Source organism: Budorcas taxicolor, chromosome 15, assembly GCF_023091745.1.
Source record: "Budorcas taxicolor isolate Tak-1 chromosome 15, Takin1.1, whole genome shotgun sequence".
NCBI classification, from domain to species: Eukaryota; Metazoa; Chordata; class Mammalia; order Artiodactyla; family Bovidae; genus Budorcas; species Budorcas taxicolor.
In genome coordinates this window covers 54,773,157-54,793,583 of record NC_068924.1, presented here as the reverse complement: position 1 = coordinate 54,793,583, position 20,427 = coordinate 54,773,157, and the positions used below count along the sequence as shown (strand labels likewise).

The 20,427-nt window shown below is 36.8% G+C and overlaps 1 protein-coding gene across 1 annotated transcript in view; it reads left to right on the top strand.

The window, feature by feature from the left end:
• The window catches only part of LOC128059925 (glycerophosphodiester phosphodiesterase domain-containing protein 4-like), a 93,681-nt gene that overhangs the window by 27,762 nt on the left and 45,492 nt on the right, over positions 1-20,427 (top strand). The window contains exon 10 of the mRNA XM_052652174.1: positions 6,148-6,304. Within this exon, the coding sequence (XP_052508134.1) occupies positions 6,148-6,304 (157 nt within the window). The remainder of the gene's footprint in view (positions 1-6,147; positions 6,305-20,427) is intronic.

Below are 20,427 nucleotides of genomic sequence, written 5' to 3'. Positions count from 1 at the left end.
CACTTAGCTTAACATCTAGAAAGTTCATTCCCATTGTAGCATGTTGCAGGATTTCCATCCTAAAAAGGATGAATGACATTCCTCTGTATATATATACTACATTTGGCTTCTCCATTCATCAGTTGATGGACACTCGTTGCTTCCAATTTTAGCTATAGTGAATAATGTAGTCATGAACATGGGTACATACATACCTCATTGAGATACTGCTTTCAGTCTTTTGAGTGTATACCTAGAAGTGAGATGGATGGTAATTCTATTGTTCATTTTTTGAGGAATTGCCATTACTCTTTTCCAAAGTGGCTGTACCATCTTGAGTTCCCACCAACAGTATACAAGGGTTCCAGTTTCTCCACGTTCTCACCAATAACAAACCTTGTTGGTTTCTGCTTTTTGAATAGGAGCTATCTTAATCTTTGTGAGATGGCATCTCATTATAATTTTGATTTGCATTTCCCCAGTGATTGGTAATGTTGGGCTTCTTTTCATGTAATTATTAGCCAGTCAAGTCTTCTTTAGACAGATTTGTAGTCAAGTCCTCTGCCCATTTTTGAATCAGGTTATTTTTTTGTTGCTGAGATTTAGGAGTTCTCTTTATATTCTGGACATTAATCCCTTATCACAAATATGATTTGCAAATATTTTCTTGTAGTTTATGGGTTGCCTTTTTAGGTTGTCAGTAGTATATTTTGATGTATAAATTTTTGATTTTCATGAAACCAGTTTGTCTGATTTTTTGTTTGTTTTTGCCTCTACTTTTGTCATCATAGAAAAAAAAGTCATTGCCAAATCCAATGTCATGATTTTCCCCTATATTTTCATCTAAGTTTTCGTATATGGTATTAATTTAAGTAAAGGCCTAGTTTCATTCTTTTCATGTGAATGTCCAGTTTTCCCAGAACAATTTGTGGAAAAGATGTCTTTTCCCTGTTGAATGGCCTTAGCACTCTTGTCAAAAATCATTTGACCATATATGTGAGGCTTTGTTTCCAGCCTCTTTATTAGTTTGTCTGTTTTTATGCCAATACCACACTATTTTGATTACTGTTGCTTCACAGTAAGTTTTAAAACCAGGACGTGTGAGTCCTCTACTTTTGTTCTTTTAAGATTCTTCTGACTGCTTGGGATTCCTTGTGATTCCTTATGAATTTTAGGTTGAATTTTTCTATTTCTTAATAGAAATGTTATTGAGATTTTGTCAGTAGATTGCACTGAATCTGTAAGATTGCTTTGGATAGTATTGACATCATACCAATGTGAAGTCTTCCAGTCTATAAACATGGGATTATTTCCATTTATGTGTGTCTTCTAACCTTCATTTCAGTAATGTTTTCTAGACTTCACTATATACATCTTTCACCTCCTTGTTTAATTCTTATGTACTTTATTCTTTTACTAAATGGATGCTAATGCAGTTGCTTTTCTAATTTCTTTCTCTGATTGTTCAAATCTTAGTATGTAGAAATGCAACTGACTTTTGTGTGTTGACTTAGATTCCTGCTGCTTCACTGAATTCATTCACTGGTTTTCTTTTAAGTATGTGTAATCTTAGAATTTTCTGTACATAAGATCATATCATCTAAAAACAGAAGTGATTTTATTTATTCCTTTTCAGTCTGTATGCATTTTATTTCCCTATGTTACCTAGTTGCTATGGCTAGAGTTTCCAGGACTGTTATGAACAGGGGTCCTCAAAGCAGACATCCTTGCCTATTCCTAATCTTAGAGGAAAAGTTTTCAGTCTTTTACCACTGAGTACAGTGTTCACTCTGGATTTTTCATATATGTCTTTATATTGGGGTAGTTTCCTTTTTTTTTTCTTTTTAAAAATATTTATTTACTTGGCTGTATCTGAAAGAGATGGGAATACTATACCACCTGACCTGCCTCTTGAGAAACCTGTATGCAGGTCAGGAAGCAACAGTTCGAACTGGGCATGGAACAACAGACTGGTTCCAAATAGGAAAAGGAGTACGTCAGGCTATATATTATCACCCTGCTTGTTTAACTTATATGCAGAGCACATCATGAGAAACACTGGGCTAGAGGAAGCACAAGCTGGAATCAAGATTGCCGGGAGAAATATCAATAACCTCAGATATGAGATGACACCACCCTTATGGCAGAAAGTGAAGAAGAACTAAAGAGCCTGTTGATGAAAGTGAAATAGGAGAGTGGAAAAAGTTGGCTTAAAGCTCAACATTCAGAAAACTAAGATCATGACATCCGGTCCCATCACTTCATGGCAAATAGATAGGGAAACAGTGGAAACAGTGGCTGATTTTTTATTTTTCTGGGCTCCAAAATTACTGCGAATGGTGATTGCAGCCATGAAATTAAAAGACGCTTGCTCCTTGGAAGGAAAGTTATGACCAACCTAGATAGCGTATTAAAAAGCAGAGACATTATTTTGCCAACAAAGGTCCATCTAGTCAAGGCTATGGTTTTTCAGTATTCACGTATGGATGTGAGAGTTGGACTATAAAGAAAGCTGAGTGTCGAAGAATTGATGCCTTTGAACTGTGGTGTTGGGGAAGACTCCTGAGAGTTCCTTGGACTGCAAGGAGATCCAGCCAGTCCATCCTAAAGGAGATCAGTCCTGGGTGTTCATTGGTAGGACTGATGCCAAAGCTGAAACTCCAATACTTTGGCCACCTGATGCGAAGAGCTGACTCATTTGAAAAGACCCTGATGCTGGGAAAGATTGAGGGCAGGAGGAGAAGGGGACGACAGAGGATGAGATGGTTGGATGACATCACCGACTCGATGGACCTGAGTTTGAGTGAACTCCGGGAGTTGGTGATGGACAAGGAGGCCTGGAGTGCTGCAGTTCATGGGGTCACAAAGAGTCTGACACGACTGAGCGAGTGAACTGAACCAGGTCTTAGTTGTGGCATGCAGTATCTTTAATCTTCATTGCAGCATGCAATATCCCCAGTTACCACATCCCAGATACTTTGTTGCAGCATGTGAACTCCCATTCACAGCATGCAGGATCTAGCTCCTGAACCCAGGATCAAAATCCAGCCCCATGCATTGAGAACACAGAGTCCCAGCCACTGGACCACCAGTGAAGTCCCAGGAGTGGTTTCCTTCTATTTCTAGTCTGTTTAGTGTTTTTTATCATTAAATGGTGTAGAATTTTGTCATATGCTTTTTCTGCATCAATTGGGATGGTCATTTTTCCCCTTTATTCTATCAATGTAGTATATGATGTTGATGGATTTTGATATGTTGAAATATTCTTGCGTGTCAGAATAAATTCCACTTGGTCGTGGTCTATATTCCTGTTATTATACTGCTAAATTCTATTTGCTTGTTTTGTTGAGGAGTTTTGCATCACTGTTCCTAAGGGATATTGATCTATAATTTCCTTTTTTGAAGTGCTTGTCTAGCTTTGGTGTCTGGGTTACCTTATTAGACTTTTCACTTTTCTGCAGTCTTTTTTTATTCTCTTCCTCAGACTCAATAACTCATATTGTCCTATTTTCAAGGTCACTGATTCTTTCTTCTGCCTGATTTAGTTTGCCTTTGAATCCTTCTAATCAATTTTTTTATTCACTTCTTCATTTTAGCTCCAAAATTTCTTTCTGCTTTCTTTTTAGGTTTTTTGAATCTCTTTATTAATATGTCCATTTTATTCATATATAGCTTTTTAAACTTTATCTACAACTTCCTTTAGTTCTTTGAGTATCTTTAATATTTAATGTTTAGTATATCTTATATCAGCTCTTTTTCAGGGACAGTTTCTGTTGATTTACTTTTTGCCTTTTAATGGGCTGTACTTTCCTATTTTTTGTGTCTTGTGATTTTGGAAGAATTGAAAACCTGACAGATTGTATTATAATAGTTCTTAATGTGGGTATGTGTATGTGTACTCTTATATTTATCCTTCTTTGAATACATTAATATTCTTGGATGTATTGGTGCATAATTTTTATAAAGTTTTGGAGATTTTTTAAAAACTTTCATTTCCTCAGACTTTTTTTTTCCTGTTCTTCCTCTCCTCTTAGGATTCCAATCACACATATATAATTTGGATAAATTATATTCCTACATCTGCAAATTCAGTGATCATCTATAATACCTAATCTGATAATAATTTCACCCAATGAAATTTTCATGTCATTTATTATTCAGTAGCAAAATTCAGTTATTGAATTTTTACTTCCATGAAACTTTTTCATTTCAGCTCTGGAATTTCCCCTTATTTTTTGTTTCCTACAAGTATGTCTTCATTATGTTCATATTTTCCTTTACATCTGTTTTATACATCACTTATATATATGTTTTGTATCATTTAACATCCTTATTTATTAATTTTACCATCTCTTTCCTTTCCAAGTTTCCCATTATTGGGTAATTTCTCCGGGTTATAGGTACATTTTTCTCCTTCTTTACCTATCAGATAAATTTTGTTTATGTGCTGGACTTTGTGATTTTACCATGCTAGTAAATTTTCTTCTCCTTGAAAGAATTTTAGACTTTTGTTAGCATGCAGTTAAGTTGATTGAAGATTCTTTGGAGGCTTGCTTTTTTTTAATATAAGTGTATTTATTTTAATTGGAGGCTAATTACTTTACAATATTGTAGTGGTTTTGCCATGCATTGACATGCTTTTAAGTCCTTTAGTGGAAGTTCCAAAGTCATTCTAGTTTTAAATTATCCCCGTTTCAGAAGTGCAGCCCTCTGTAGTCTCTAGAGAATGCCTGAGTTATTACTGAGATCTGTGCACTCTCACTGGATGGAACTTGACTCATTCACACACCCAGTGGAAGCTGTCCAAACTGTCTTAGAATTTTCTGATAATTTTTCTCAAAGTTGATCTTAGCAGGTTTCAAAGAATTTTACTCCACAAGGGTATCCTTTGATATTTATTCATATATTGAAGGAAAATCTTTACATATTTCCCTAACAGTCTTCTTTTTAGCATAGCTCAATCTCCTGTGGAACTCTAATCCACAAAGTCTAGCTGTCTTGACCTCTCCTTCATCTAGTTTTTTTCTCATTTCAGCATAATTTCCGGGTCGCTTTTAGGTTTTTCTTAGTACCACAGTCCAGTATTCACTTGCAAGAAGAAAGCCTGGAGAATGGTAGAAGCTGTTTATTTGTTTACCTTTTCTCCAAAACCATCATGTTGTGCTCATTGTTGTCCATTGATTGAAAAAGTTATTTCCTTATTTTATCCAGTTTTCTAATTGTTTATGGGAAGGATGCTAAGTTTCAACCCTATTACTCTCTGATACCCATTACAAAGTTCTCTTCTTAGGTATTTTAATGAGAAAAGAAGAAAGTCTCATATAAACAGAGATTCTTTAAGGAAAACTTCAGAAAACAAAATTAGGACCTTTTCTAATGATACGACCTGATGTGAAGTGTCTAGGACAAGAAGTACTCACTCATGGCAGGTGCCTGGCTGGAAAATGGGTCAGAGAAACAGAGGGAGATTGTCTGGGTGCCTACTTTCTATGATTCTGAAGACCACAGAGCATTGCCCCATCCTCACCCCATTCACTTTACTCTCAAGTCACTACTCTACCTTTCTCTCCATTCTACAAAGTTCATGGATAGAGAAGTTATTCTTTCATCATAAACATTATTATTATACACCAGAAAAGGCTGATCCCTACGGCATTAAAATATTGACATCAACTATGAATTACTGGTACCTTGGACTGCAAGGAGATCCAACCAGTCCACTCTAAAGGAGATCAGTCCTGGGTGTTCATTGGAAGGACTGATGCTAAAGCTGAAACTCCAATACTTTGGCCACCTCATGTGAAGAGTTGACTCATTGGAAAAGACCCTCATGCTGGGAGGGATTGGGGGCAGGAGGAGAAGGGGACGACAGAGGATGAGATGGCTGGATGGCATCACCGACTCTATGGACATGAGTTTGAGTGAACTCAAGGAGTTGGTGATGGACAGGGAGGCCTGACGTGCTGTGATTCATGGGGTCGCAAAGAGTCAGACACAACTGAGCGACTGAACTGGACTGAACTGAACTGAACTGAACTGAACTGAACTGAACTTGCTGAGACTGGTAGGAGTAAGACTTGTCACCCTGATGGACTTTCTGACTCTGTCTGCCAAAAGGACTGAATTCAATCTACTGACCCTTTCTCTTATTTTTCCCTTTGCATGCAGCCTGGATGAGGTGCCTTTCCTCATGCATGATTATGACCTGAGAAGAACAACCAATATCTTGGAAGTCATGCCAAATGCCTCTGACGAACAGAGTAGCTTTTTTTATTGGGATTTCCTGTCAACTCTGAATGCAGGCAAATGGTTTGCAGATTCATGGGTAAGACACATTCCCCAGGTCAAAAAATCTGTATTTACTCCCTCTTGTATAGTCATATGCTGCTCCTGGAGATAAGTACACTATGTGCAGTGTAATTTTGATGCAAGTGTGAATGAATCTACTTGAGAGAGTTGGAAAACATTTCATGCAAAGGTATCATTTGAACTAAAATAAGATCATTATTAAGAGGAACCATGGGCATTGATGGATTGATGGTGGTTTGTTTCAGAGATTATAGTATACTGGAGCAAGAGGAGATATATGTGTGTGTGTGTGTGTGTGTGTGTGTGTGTGTGTGTGTGTGTGTGTGTGTATGAATGTGTAAGAAAGAAAGGAAGGAGAGGTAGGGAGGAGATGGGAGAAACAGATGGAGAGAATAATCAGGAAAATATGTTATGAGGAGACTAGCATTGCTTAAATAACAAGTTAGAGAGTTTAGAATTATCCTGAATATTTTAAACAGGTAAAACAAAAGGTCAAATTTGCATGTGATAAAAGTCAAGCCTGCCTTCTCAAGAAAGTTAAAACAAAACTTACATTTTCCATGTTATCATATGTCCAGAGGGAATGTACATGAATTCGGTTTTATCAATCAGATGTACTCATTTTGAGTCTTTGATTTTGACAACAAATATCTGAGCAGGGCATACAGCAAGCATTCATATTGCTAGCACCTGTGGCAGCAGAGCTAAGATAGTTGGGGGCAGCTGTAGTAATAGCTCCCTTATCAGTTAATGTGTAATTAGGAAAACAGTTTTCAAATACTTTTAATTATGTACTAGTTGGAATGGAATTTTATTTATCTCTAATGTTAATCTAGAAGATCCATTTAATCTTTTTCATGTTAAAAGAGTGAGAAGTAAAGAGCTATGTGAGGGTAAATTTATGCACTTCAAATGTATTCTGTTAACTAGTGTTAACACAAGGAATAGCTAAAGACTGATTTGTAATGACAGTATCACCTCAGAATACTTATTATCATATGAGTACATAGCCTATAAGCACTATTTCCATATATGAAAGTAGTGGGACCAATCTGATAGTCCAAGTGTCTATATGTAGGCTCTGTACATGTCTCATCATACATGAATAAATAGACACATAGAAACTAGAGATGCTTTATTAAAATGCATATATTGGCTTAGTCATAGGTGATGTTTTGTCTAATGTGTGTTCCAGATGAATAAGCTGTTATTGTATCTGTTGTGTAACATATGGCTGGTAAAAGTCTCCATGGTAAGTGGTGTGATTAGATATGTTATTGTAATAAATTTTGGTGGTTTCTTTTAGGATTAACTGTTTTTTCCTAGCATATTTAGATTATATGCTTGAAGTGCTTTGTTTTGCTGTTGCTTTAGCTACTGAGGAGTATCCTGAAACCTCAGGTTCAAATATGGTTATCTAAGCAGCTTTATTTTCAGGTTTGTTTATGTTTTTTTACTTGTATGCTATATATTTTAAAGATTTGAATGTTTGGACAATTTTCCGAAGAAAAATTGGTTTTCTTTGTGAAAGTTACTCTGGGTTTCTCTTCATTTGGATAGGTATAATTATGGATTGAAATGGTGGTGAGTTGATGATTATTTGTTAGTACATTTGTTTTTCTTGAGATTACATGTGGAAATTAAGTAATCTGATCAGTAATGAAATAAAAATAGATACAAAAATTCTGGGAGTTGTCTCTGGAAGCTTAGCTGAGTTCCTGTTTCTCCAGTAAAACCCCTTTGTGTGGAACATCTTTATATCCTCTTGTTTGTGAAAGTATAAATCTCAAAATTACAGAGATATAATTCTCATGCATATAGACAGTAAACAGAGTACAAGTTTTATTCAGCATATTCATGTGGGAACAAGCAGGATGACAAACCCCACTCAAAAGAAAAGTGAGAAACCAACATGCAAATACTCAGTGCAACGAAGAAATACTAAAATTGCATTGCTTAGTTGGATACAAATCTAGTGTATTGTTTTGGTTAATATACTCTGTGACAATAAAGTTTACTTTTAGAGTTCTCTTCTCTAGCAAAACTCATTTGCATCTTTACCACACAAAAATCTTTTCCTCTTTTATCAGTTTTCTAGAAGTGAACATCTAACTTTACATAGTCTGTCCCTAATTAATAATAAATAATTCAAAGAAAGATACATTCCCTTAAGAGATGACACTTAGGTGTGCCTGGTAAGAAAAAAATGTGCTACCATAATACTGGAGGGTTCAACAAGCCTTATTTCTGAGTTTTGAATAATTTAGTTCCCCTCTTGTGATCATAAATAAACTCTATAGACTATTTAGAGGCTGTTCTCATTGCGATTTGTGTTATTTGTCTTTATTGATTTACATCAGTGCAGTTAAAAGAGTTGGTTACTACACATAAGGTTCCTTGTTGTATAATCAGCAAATCTAGAGTCAGATTGTGTTGTACAACTCCTAAGGCTATTAAATGAGGTTCTGTCTAGAGAGTACATAAGGAATCTAGAATTTCACTTTTAATAGTCCCTGTCATTCCAGGGCTCTTCTGCTCACTACTACTTTAAAAGTTAGAAGTTCACTTGAACCAGGGTTCACATCTATAGCTACAAATATGTGCCAATTTCTCTTTCCTTTTCCTGCTAGTCATTGATCTTTCTTACCTGTAATGCTGAAACAATGTACATCTTGACTCAATGTACAAGAGTCATGCCTGACTCTTTGCAACCCAATGGACTATACAGTTCATGGAATTCTCCAGGCCAGAATACTGAAGTGGGTAGCCTTTCCCTCCTCCAGGGGATCTTCCCAACCCAGGGGTCAAACCCAGGTCTCCTGCATTGCAGGCAGATTCTTTACCAGCTAAGCCACTAGGGAAGCCCCCGTGTACAACAGGGAACACCAGATAGTTTGCCTAGGAAGGCTCATAGGCATTGGTTACAAATACTGATCAGATGTGCCCTTAGTGAGGACTGATGGTTTGCCATATTCGATTGAGTGACATTTATTCTCAGATATGATCCTTCAGATATGACCTTTACAACACAATCAGTTTTTCCAGGTATATCCCAGTGTAACGGGGCACATATTTTTATTCAGTTTATGAAAATAACTGCATTGCTCTGAAACATAGTGACTCAGTAAAGAGAATTTGTACCTAAATTCAGAGGAGTGGTGAGAACAAGTTATTAAATATTGGGTTGGCCAAACAGCTCCTTAAGCTATTAAGTAAAAATGAAGGACATTTTTTCATTTTCATCAAGAAGTTTTTTAAACAACGTATTCACCATTTTGTTCCACTACCTTCTGCCATTTTTCTGGCAACTTCATAATTCTCTCTTCAAAACGTTTTATCTTTGTGAGCAAAGAACTATTCCAGGTGCCTTGTACAATCTTTCAGGAAACTTAAATGTTTTCCACTAAGAGAATTTTGTAAAGACCAAAATCAATGGAAATCCAAAGATGCAATGTCTAATGAATATAGCAGTTGAATCAGAACTTCCCAACCAAACCATAACAGTTTTTGCCTGATCATCAAAGAAACATGCAGGCTTGCATTACCCTGATGGATGATTATTTTCTGCTGACTAATTCTGGATACTTTTCATTGAATGCTGCTTTCAGTTGGTCTGAGAGCAGTACTTGTTGGAATTTGTCATTTGGTCTTCCAGAATGAGCTCATAATAGAGGACTCCCAATCCCACCATATTCACATTTTCAGCTTCTGTGGATGAGGACCAGGTGTGGTTGGTGGTGGTTCATTTTGCTTGCCCCACAATCACTTCTGTTCCACATTATTGTACAATATCCACTTTTCATCACCAATCACAATTTGTTTTAAAAATGAAACATTTTCATTATGTTTAAGTAGAGAATCGCATGCAGAAATACTTTCAAGGTCTTTTTCACTTAACTTATGTGGAACCCAAACATCAAAGCAATAAACATAACCAAGCTGGTACAAATGATCTTTAACACCTGACTTGGTTATTTTGAGTATGTCGACTATCTCCCTTGTGGTATAACTTTGATTGTTCTCAATTAATGTCTCGATTTGGTCACTATCAACTTCAACTGGCCTCCAGTCTGTTTAGAAATTTCCAGCCCTGAACTCCACAAACTACTTTTGACGTGTTCTATCAGTCACAGCACCTTCTCCATACACTGCACAAATCTTTTTTTGTATTTCAGTTGTGTTTCGCCTTTCTTGAAATAATAAAGCATAATATGCTGAAAATTTTGCTATTTTATTCCATCTTCCATATTAAAATGGCTACACAATTGCTGTATGATTCAGGGAGCTCAGATTCAGTGCTCTGTAACAACCTAGAGGGATGGAATGGGGTGGGAGTGGAAGGGAAGTTCAAGAGGGAAGGGACCTATGACTGACTCATTTGCTCTACAGTAGAAATCAACATAATAAAAAGTGTCATTATGAAACATTAAAGATGAAGTAAAATAGCTACATAAAAATTCACCAATTTTGATAACTTTTTAAAAAGTTTTTAAATAGTCTAGCAATTTTTCTCATTTGAAAAGACCCTGATGCTGGAAAAGATTGAAGGTGGGAGGAGAAAGGGACGACAGAGGATGAGATGGTTGGATGGTGTCACCAGCTCAATGGACATGAGTCTGAGTAAGCTCTGGGAGTTGGTAATGGACAGGGAATCCTGGCATGCTGCAGTCCATGGGATCACAAAGAGTCAGACACAACTGAGTGACTGAACTGAACTGAATGACAGCTGTCACAATAGAATCTAACAAAATTGTTTCAAATGAAGTTAGACAGCTAAGTGCTTCTAGAACCATCTTATGGAAAAAAATGAATGAACCTTTTGGCCAACTCAGTATTTATGATGTTATGTATTGTTGATGTTTAAACCCTTTTATCATTACATCGTGACTTTCTTTGTTCCTTGTTACCATTTGCTCTAAAGTTTATTTTGTTGGGCATAAGTATAACTACATTTGCTTTCTTTTGATTATAATTTGCATGGAGTATTATCTTCAGTCCCTTCATTTTGAGTCTGTGTGTATCTTTAGAACTGAAACAAGTATCCTGAAGACACCATACAGTTCAGTCTTATTTTTTAATCCATCCCGCCACTCTGTGCCTTTTGATTGGTGAGTTCAATCCATTTACATTTCAGATGATTGTTGATATTTAAGAATTTACTACTGCAAATTTATCTTTTGTTTTCTGGTTGTTTCATATCTCCATTGTTTCTTTTTTCTTGTGTTTCTGTCTTTGTAAATCAGTGATTTTCTGTGGTTGCTTGCTGAGTTTTCCTCTTTATGTTTACTATCTGTGTTCTAGATTTTTGTTTTCTGAGTATCATGGGGTTTGCATAGGACATCTTTCTCATAGATTAAATAGTCTTTTTCCTGTTGATAGCAATTTTTCTTAATTTGCTGTCCTCCCTTTTTTTATTTTCTGTAGAAATTATCTCTTTTTATTCTAGAGTTTGTTGCCACATTGTAGTAGCTATAGTTATTTACGAAGCTCCTTCCTTTAACCTTTATATGATAGTTTAATGTTTAACACTCTGTTCTAAACTAGAGTTACAGTTTTCTACATTACTGAGAGCTATGTATACTTTTATCTTTTCCTTGGAAAAGCTCCTGTCAGTATTTCTTGTGAGGCAGATCTAGTGCTGAGGAACTCCTTAATCTTTGTCTGGGAGAGCCTGAATTTCTCCTATCTAAAGAATAACTTTGTTGGATAGAGTATTCTGGACAAGCAGCTTTTATCTTTCAGTACTTTCAATATGTCATTCCACTCTTTTCTGGCCTGTAGAGTTTTGCTGGTAATCTAATGGGGATTCCTTTGGGCAATACTTTTCCCTAGTTTCTTTTTTTTTATCATGGACCCTGACACCTTCCTTATAATGTGTCTTGGAGAAGGTCATTTTGCATTGAGATAAGGTGATCTCTTAGCTTTATGGATTTGTATGTCCAGGTTTAGGAAGTTTCCGGCTATTACTTCTTTACATAACTGCTCGGCCACCTTTCCCCTTCTCTTATTCTGGTATACCCATTACCTGTATTTTGGCTTTCTTAATGAGTCTGATACTGTGCATAGTGTTTCTTAACTATTTTAGAAATCTTAGCTCTCTCTCCTCTTCCATCTGAAGCATTGGTAGATTCCTTTCTTCCAGCTCATTTATTCTCTCTTCCATTTCTGTATTTCAAATGCTGTCTCATGCATTCTTCATCATATCTGTTGAGTTCTTAAGCTCCAGAATTTGGATTTGGGTTTTTTTTAGAATTGAAAGCTTCCAAAAAGCTAAAACAAAAAAACAAAACAAAAAAAAAAAAAAAACCCACACCTCTAAATAACCCATAGAAAAAAGGGGAGAAATCTCAGAGAAAATTGCATATGTTTTACATTGAATCAAAAAAAAATACAACATATTAAAATGGGCAGAGCTTCCCTGGTGATCCTGTGGCCAATGCAGGGGACAAAGGTTTGATCCCTGGTCCAAGGAGATCCCACATGCCACAGAGCAACTAAGCACAGGTACCACAACTACTGAGCCCAGCCTCCTAGAGCATATACTCAACAATGAGAAGCCACCACAGTGAGAAGCTTGCACACTGCAAAGAAGGGTAGCCCCCAGTTGCTGTAGCTAGAGAAAGCCCACACACAGTAATGAAGACTCAGCACAACCAAAAATGCATAAAAGTTTTTAAAAATTGGTAGAATGCAACTATGGCAGTGAGTAGAGAAAAACTCCTGGGATTATCTGCTTATGTTAGGAAAGAAGGGTCTCAAATCAAAAATGTAAGCTTCCTCTTTAATAAGCTAGAAAAAGAGCAAATTTAACTTGAAGTAAACAGAAGAGAAAAAAAATAAAAAGCACAAATCAGTGAAATGGAAACAGAGAAATAGAAAACATCAATGAAACAAAAGTTTATTCTTTAGAGATCAACAAAATTGATAAACGTCTAGTCAATTGACCAAGACAAAAAGAAAATACACAAGTTTCAAACATTAGGAATGAAAGAATGTTCATCAGTTCAGACCCTCCAGTCATTAACAAAGGTAATAAAGTGAATAGTGGAGCTGGCTCATATTGGCTTATAAGAACTAAATAGATCTCAGAGCTTTCAGAACCAGTTGTTAATTCAGTTGTAAAATTAGGCATGGTTGTAGTACTTAAGTCCATGTGCATAAATCTGCCAATTTAGATGAAATGGAACAATTCTTTGTATCATGAAAATTCAATTAACAATCAAATTTTAAAAAAGAAGTTGAGCCAAACTGAAGATTATAACCAGGAGACAGACTCTCAAAAGCTCTGAGAACTGTTCTAGTAGTTGATGTTCAAGGCACAGTCATATAGGTTTTCAAGACAAAAGATCATACATCACAATGACATGCTGACCTCTCTCGTCTAGGCCGACAACATGCCATCCAGACTAAGGACGACCCATAAACTTAGGGGCCACATGAGCCACAACCACATGGACAAACACCGAAAACACCTAGGAGGCCGAGATAATGCAGGTAGCATGCATGACCACAGGATCAACTTCGACATCTATCACCCACGATACTCTGGGAAAGTTGGTATGAGGCATTACCACTAAAAGAGGAACCAGAGTTTCTGCCCAAATATCGACCTTGATAAATTGTGGACATTGGTCAGTGAGCAGACCCAAGTAAATGCTGCCAAGAACAAGACAGGTGCTGTTCTTATTACTGATGTGGTGCAATCTAGGAGCTTTCCCTTCCCCAGAACTTTGTAGTAAATAGATTGTAGTAAATAAAGTTCTGGGGAAGGGAAAGCTCCCAAAGCAGCCTGTCATCATGAAAGCCAGATTCTTCAGCAGAAGAGCTGAGAAGATTAAGCATGTAGATGGGGCTTGTGTCCTGGTGGCTTAAAGTCACATGCTGGGAAATTAATTAAATGTTAACAAGTGCTTTTCAAAAAAGAAAAAATGGCATGCTGACATTTTACATAGCATTCACCAAAGATAAACAGACCAGATAAGCACATATAAAGTGAGCAGAAAGTCACCATGAACCCTTGCAGAGTTGAGAAAGAATGCTAATCTTTTAAGACATCACATTAGTAGCATCAGAAGAAAAGTAAAAATTGATGTTTCCAGTAAAGCAGTCATTCCCATCTTTGAGATCTTGTTGATGTTCAAGGCAGAAGCACATTGCACATTGAAGGGGTGGGGTCAGGAGAAGGAGGGCCAAAGGACAGAGAAAGAGCATTTTATCCTTAAATTTTCTTGTCCTGCCTTGAAATATAAATTTTATCTTTTGAAAAACTCAATAAGAAATACATAAAGAAACTGACATTGTAGTGTAAAAACTTTCAACAGAAAATCCCAGATGCAGGTGTGCTCACTGGTGAATTCTACGATTGCACAAGAAAAAAATTATACTGATTCCACAGTCAGTGGATTCTAGAAAATCCAACAAGAGAGCATAATTCCCAGTGTAATATGATCAGCCCAGTATTTCTCTGATAACAAACAAAAGCATTTTCATAAACCTCAGGACTGATAGCCCTCATGAATATAGATTGAAATAACCTCAACAAAATCCAACAACATGTAAAAAGAGCATATCTTAAAGGAGTTTTATCAGGAGAATGCACTGTTGGTGCTTACAGTTTAAAAATGAATGATTTTTTATCATGTGAACATACACGAAGAAAGTCATATAATCTCAATACACGCAGATCATTTGATATAATTCAGTTCCATTTTTCATTTAAAAAACTCTTTGTAAACTAAAAAATAGAGACTTTCTTAACTTGATAGAGGTAATCTCTGGTATACTTATAGCTGTTATTATACTAATGGTGAAAGACTGAATTAATTCATTTTCCACAAGACCTGGAAAAAGAAAGGATAATTATTAAAAATTCTATACCTAGGCATATTGCATTCAAATTGCAGAAAATCAAAGACAAATAATTCTTTAAAGAAGTCAGCCAGGAGGAAAAATATCCTTACCTATTGAAGAACAAAGATAAGAATTACATCAGACTCCCCATCGGTCTTGAAACCACGCATACAAGAAAAGAGTAGACTATTTATAATTGCAAAAACCATCGAAAGAAGTTCTTCAGAGAGAAGGAAAACAATATAGATGAGAAACTCAAATCTCCGTAGAAAGAGAAAGAGCATCAGAAAAGGAATATGTAACTCCTAAATAAATTTTTTTATTTAGTATAAAACTTCTAATAGAATATACGGTAGAAAATTGTGGTAACCTGGGATTACATAAAGAGTTCTTGGAACGGCAAAAGCATCTTTAAAAGAAAACTGGATAAATTAGACGTCATGAAAATGAAAAGCTTTTGCTCTGTGAAAGACGTTGTTGATATTTCAAAACAAGGAAAAGGGTACGAGTGATATAGAGCATAATATATCTAATTGTATTATCCTTGCTTGTAAGTGCTACAGTCAGGTTTGCATCGTGAAAGAGACAACTTTTGATATTTTGCTGAGGAATAGCACATAATTTGGGATGTAAAAAACTTAATTTATTTTTTCTGAATTTAGGATCCTATGTTTGGAAGGTAACATAAAAATGTTATGGTATATAGTTCATTTAATTTTGGAGAGTTAGGTAACTAAGAACAGAGAATAATTTTAGTTTTGTTGTCAACCATACTGCTAAACACTTTTAAAACAAAAATAGCAGAACATAACAATTATAAGGAAATTGAATTCCTTAAAAAGTAAAAAAACATTTGTTTTTGTTATCTAAAAATAATAAAGGGCCTGCCAAAGTTAGGGCATGAAATAACGAAGCACAAGTTATTTGAGGGAAATATGGGACCTTTGCTAAATGGACAGATGATGGCCCACAATGTTCAGTCCATATTTTAAGGAGAAGACCAAATAGTCAAAGATCCATTTGGCATTTTAACAAAGGTAAAATTGAATTATAGTCATACAATAATGTAACTTTTGTCGGCAGAAATTCAAAAGCCCTTTAACTATCTTTTTAAATGAGTTAAACTGAACTACCTTTGTCCAAATTTTGATCCATTTAATTGCTTCTTACCACACATTATTTGCAGATATTACAAACCAAAGCAAATATATCAACAGTTCTCCTCCCTCAACTCTTATATAATTTATTGTACACACTCACTTGTCTTTAATTACATATTGCTTCACATTCTAAAACAACCAAATACTTTCAGCTCTTTCACTAAACACACTGTTTAGTTGACTTGAATAGCCTTATTCTAGCATGATACGTATGTATAGTGGGAAATAATACACCCAAGGAAAGAATCCTAGCATCAGGGCTGAATTTTAATCCTGCAGTTGTTCACTGTTGAGTTGAGTGATTGGACGTGTCACTTATAGTTTACCTATTAGTTGAATAATTGTACTTGTCATTTTTTAAGCTTTAGTTTTCTCATTTTTAGTATATGCTGTGGTAAAATTAAATAGTGCATTTGGTGTTGGGTTTTGTTTTTTGTTTTTTGTTTTTTGGGTTTTTTTGCAAATTGCATCTTACTGATACCATAGTCCAACTCTAAGAAGAGCCCAAAATAATTTTCAGTGACCACTGTCATGAAACATATTATGTTTTATTTGTCTGTGTATCTTACCTGCCTTACTAAACTGAATATTTTGAAAATAGAATTTGTGTTTTAGGAGCACACAGAGTATGCTTGCTGAATAAATGATTGTCTAGTATCCAGGGCTTAGAAAGCAAATCTTACACTCCTTTCTTCTTATCAGTGTCATTGGAAATGTACAATTAATGACATTGGTAAGTTAAATTTCCTGAAACACTGCGTTCCTAGTAGCATCCACTGCTGCAAAACCGGGGCAGTGCAAGTCCTTTTGATTACATTTAATAAACCCCTCCCTTATCAAGCCACAGTTCAGTTCAGTGCAGTCGCTCAGTCATGTCCGACTCTTTGCAGCCCCATGGACCACAGCACGCCAGGCCTCCCTGTCCATTACCAATTCCCAGATTCAAGCCACAGTTGGTCTTTAATCCAGTACAACATGAAGTGTTGGCAGTGATGCTGGTTGGACAAAAATAAATCCAGGGCTTCACTATTTTCCATAACTACTCAGGCTAAGGAATTTAAACAGTTATGGTATACACCTAAGGCTTGGGTTGTGTCTTTTATCACATCAGCCAAAGTGAAAGACACATTTTTTAAATCACTTCAATTAGTCAGTTCCTGGTAGTGGGATCCATATCCTTAGAGGGCTGTTTCCTAGGAAATATGCTATTCTTCATATGCTTTATATGCAGATGTTGTTTACTGAGAGTTTAGAGAGTCCTGCAGTTGGAGAGATCTAACTGGCCCACAGAACATCTAACCCTGCCATGGGTTACCATCAAAAAGCCTGATTTCTACATAGTTAAAGAACACAGGAGTTATACGAGAAAAATACTGTCACTATAAAAATAATCGTTATTAATAAAATTTGAAGTTGTCTACACTAGTAACATCTTGGAGGAACTTAGAGTGATGATTGTGTAGAAAAGCTTGAAAGTGAAAGTGAAGTCGCTCAGTCGTGTCTGATTCTTTGCAACCCCATGGACTGTAGCCTATCAGGCTCCTCCGTCCATGGGATTTTCCAGGCAAGAGTGCTGGAGTGGATTGCCATTTCCTTCTCCAAGGTATCTTCCCTACCCAGGAATTGAACCCAGGTCTTCCGCATTGCAGGCAGACGCTTTACCGTCTGAGCCACCAGGGTAGAAAAGCTTAGAGTTAGGCAAATTATTATTTTTAGTAAGAGAAACATGGTCGGCTAAATCAAAAGTATATAACCTTAGGACTTCCCTGGTATTCCAGTGGTTAAGAATTCACCTGCCACTAAAGGAGGAAAGGGCTTGATCCCTGGCTTGGGAAGACTCCTCATGCTGCAGGGCAACTAAACCCATGTGCCACAACTACTGAATCCACATGCTGTAACTGCTGAAGCCAACCTGCCCTAAAGCCCATGCTCTACAAATGAGGCCATCACAATGAGAAGCTTGTGCACTGCAACTGAATAGCTCACATGCAGCCTAAATAAATAAATTCTTAACCTTAAATCAATAAAAAGAAAATATGGCCAGAAAGATATGAAATGAAAGCATTCAAAGGAGAGCCTAGCATTTAACAAGAAAATCTTTTCCCATTGCTCTTTGAGGAAAGCTGTTCTACTTCATGCAGCTGTTTGTTCATGCCAGGGATCTATGGTCAACTCTTGACTTCCTGTGGTTCTCTAGGCAACCTGAGTTTATAATCTTTAATGAGTGTGATTTTCCAATTGTTGTCAGATGGGGGTTGTAATTTTAGTTGGGAAATGTATATCCAAGGATCAAGTCCTTCTACTTTAATAGCTCTGTTGAAGTTAAGAGTATTCGGTACAGTCCTCTCCGGTGATGTTCAATGGCAGTCTCTCTGTGAGCTGTTCTCTGTACACTGGACTTCACTGCTTCGATGGTTGGCAAGGAAAAGCAACCTGTTCTGTTAATGATTCAACTGAGATATATTGCTTTACCCCTTATAATATTTACCTAAAAGAGTTTTGGTAAATTTTAGCTGAAAAGTTTTGAAGCTAGAGTAGAGATATTTCCAAAATGTAGGCCTGCAAGTGGCCAAATAACAGAAGATAATCTAGGGTTCCATGAGACGGTGAAATACAGGGGAGACCGGCATGCTGCAGCCCGTGGGGTCACAAAGAGTTGGACACAACTTACCAACTGAACATCAGTAACACCAAATCTAGGATTACCTGGTGGGAAAGAACACAAAGCCTAAGAGAAAAAAGAGTGGTCCTTAAAGGTATGGGTTGTCAAAAGTATCTGACAGTTTGGCTGATTTCAGTTTTTAGATATCATGTATTCTTCCCACTTTTCTAGAGTATCTGTATGTTTAAGGACAGGAAATTTTTTTAGTATGGAGCTAAGCTTTACCTAATTTAAAATAAAACTTCCAATAAAATGTTTTCGCCTATCACTGGATAGCTCAGTTGGAATGGCTTAGGTACAGAACACAAATATGTAACAGTTTTTTAAGCTATTTTAAGTTGCAGTGAAATTATCTGGGACACTCCCAAAATAAACACACAATTACTAGTACAAATTCATAATGCACAGAGGGAAGAAATTGTACAGAATCTATTTGGACATCCTCAAAGGATCCTTTGGGCAAGGTGCCTTTCATATCCGACTTTATTTATAGTTTTTTCTAGGATTGTGTTGGTTATAGATGAGGGAAGAACTGCTCATATCTTCTGATGTCTTGGAAAGTTACCCCATCAATATTCATTTAATACTGTAGTCAGTTTGGACTTAGCTGGTGTCCCAGTGGTAAGAATTCTCCTACCAATTCTGGGGACGTGGTTCAACCCCTGGTCTGGGAAGATTCTGTGGCAATTAAGCCCATGCACCACAACTGCTGAAGCCCAGGTGCCCCAGAACCCATGCTCCACAACAGTGGAAGCCACTGCAGTGAGAAGTCTGTGCTCTGCAACCAGAGAGTAGCCCAACTTGCTCCAGCTAGAGAAGGTTCATGCACAAAGACCCAGCACAGTCAATATAGATGTAGATATATAGACTGTTTAGTCAGTTTAGTCAGTTTATCCCTACTGTAGTGAATTGTATCATGGAAGATTTGAAGAAACACCTGTTTGAGTTTAATTGGTACTACCAGGTTGCCATCATAAGTCTCAAAACCTAAGCAGTCCTAGTGTTTCTTTTCGGAATTGGGAGTCAAATGCTATACATCAATGTGATGGAATTTGTGATCTCCGTAGACTGATCTGTCTTCTGTGAAAGAGGCCCTTGTCAAGGACTTTAGTCAGAGCATTCTTGTAGTTTGATGATCTGCGGAAACCTTTCCTCTAATGTCTCATCTTACTGGCTATGTGCCCAGTCACTCAGTCATGTCCGACTGTTTGTGACCCCATGGGCTGGATGGAGCCTGTTAGGCTCCTCTGTCCATGGAATTCCCCAGACAAGAATGCTGGAGTGAGTGGCCATTTCCTCCTCCAGGGGTTCTTCCCAACCCAGGGACTGAACCTGTGTCTCCTGCCCTGTCAGTTGGATTCTTTACCAATTGAGCCACCTGGGAAGCCTCTTACAGGCTATGAGTAGATGATTAGTGTTGCCAAGTGTTCCATTTTTCTCCCCTGAGGCAAAGATAAAAAGCCTTAC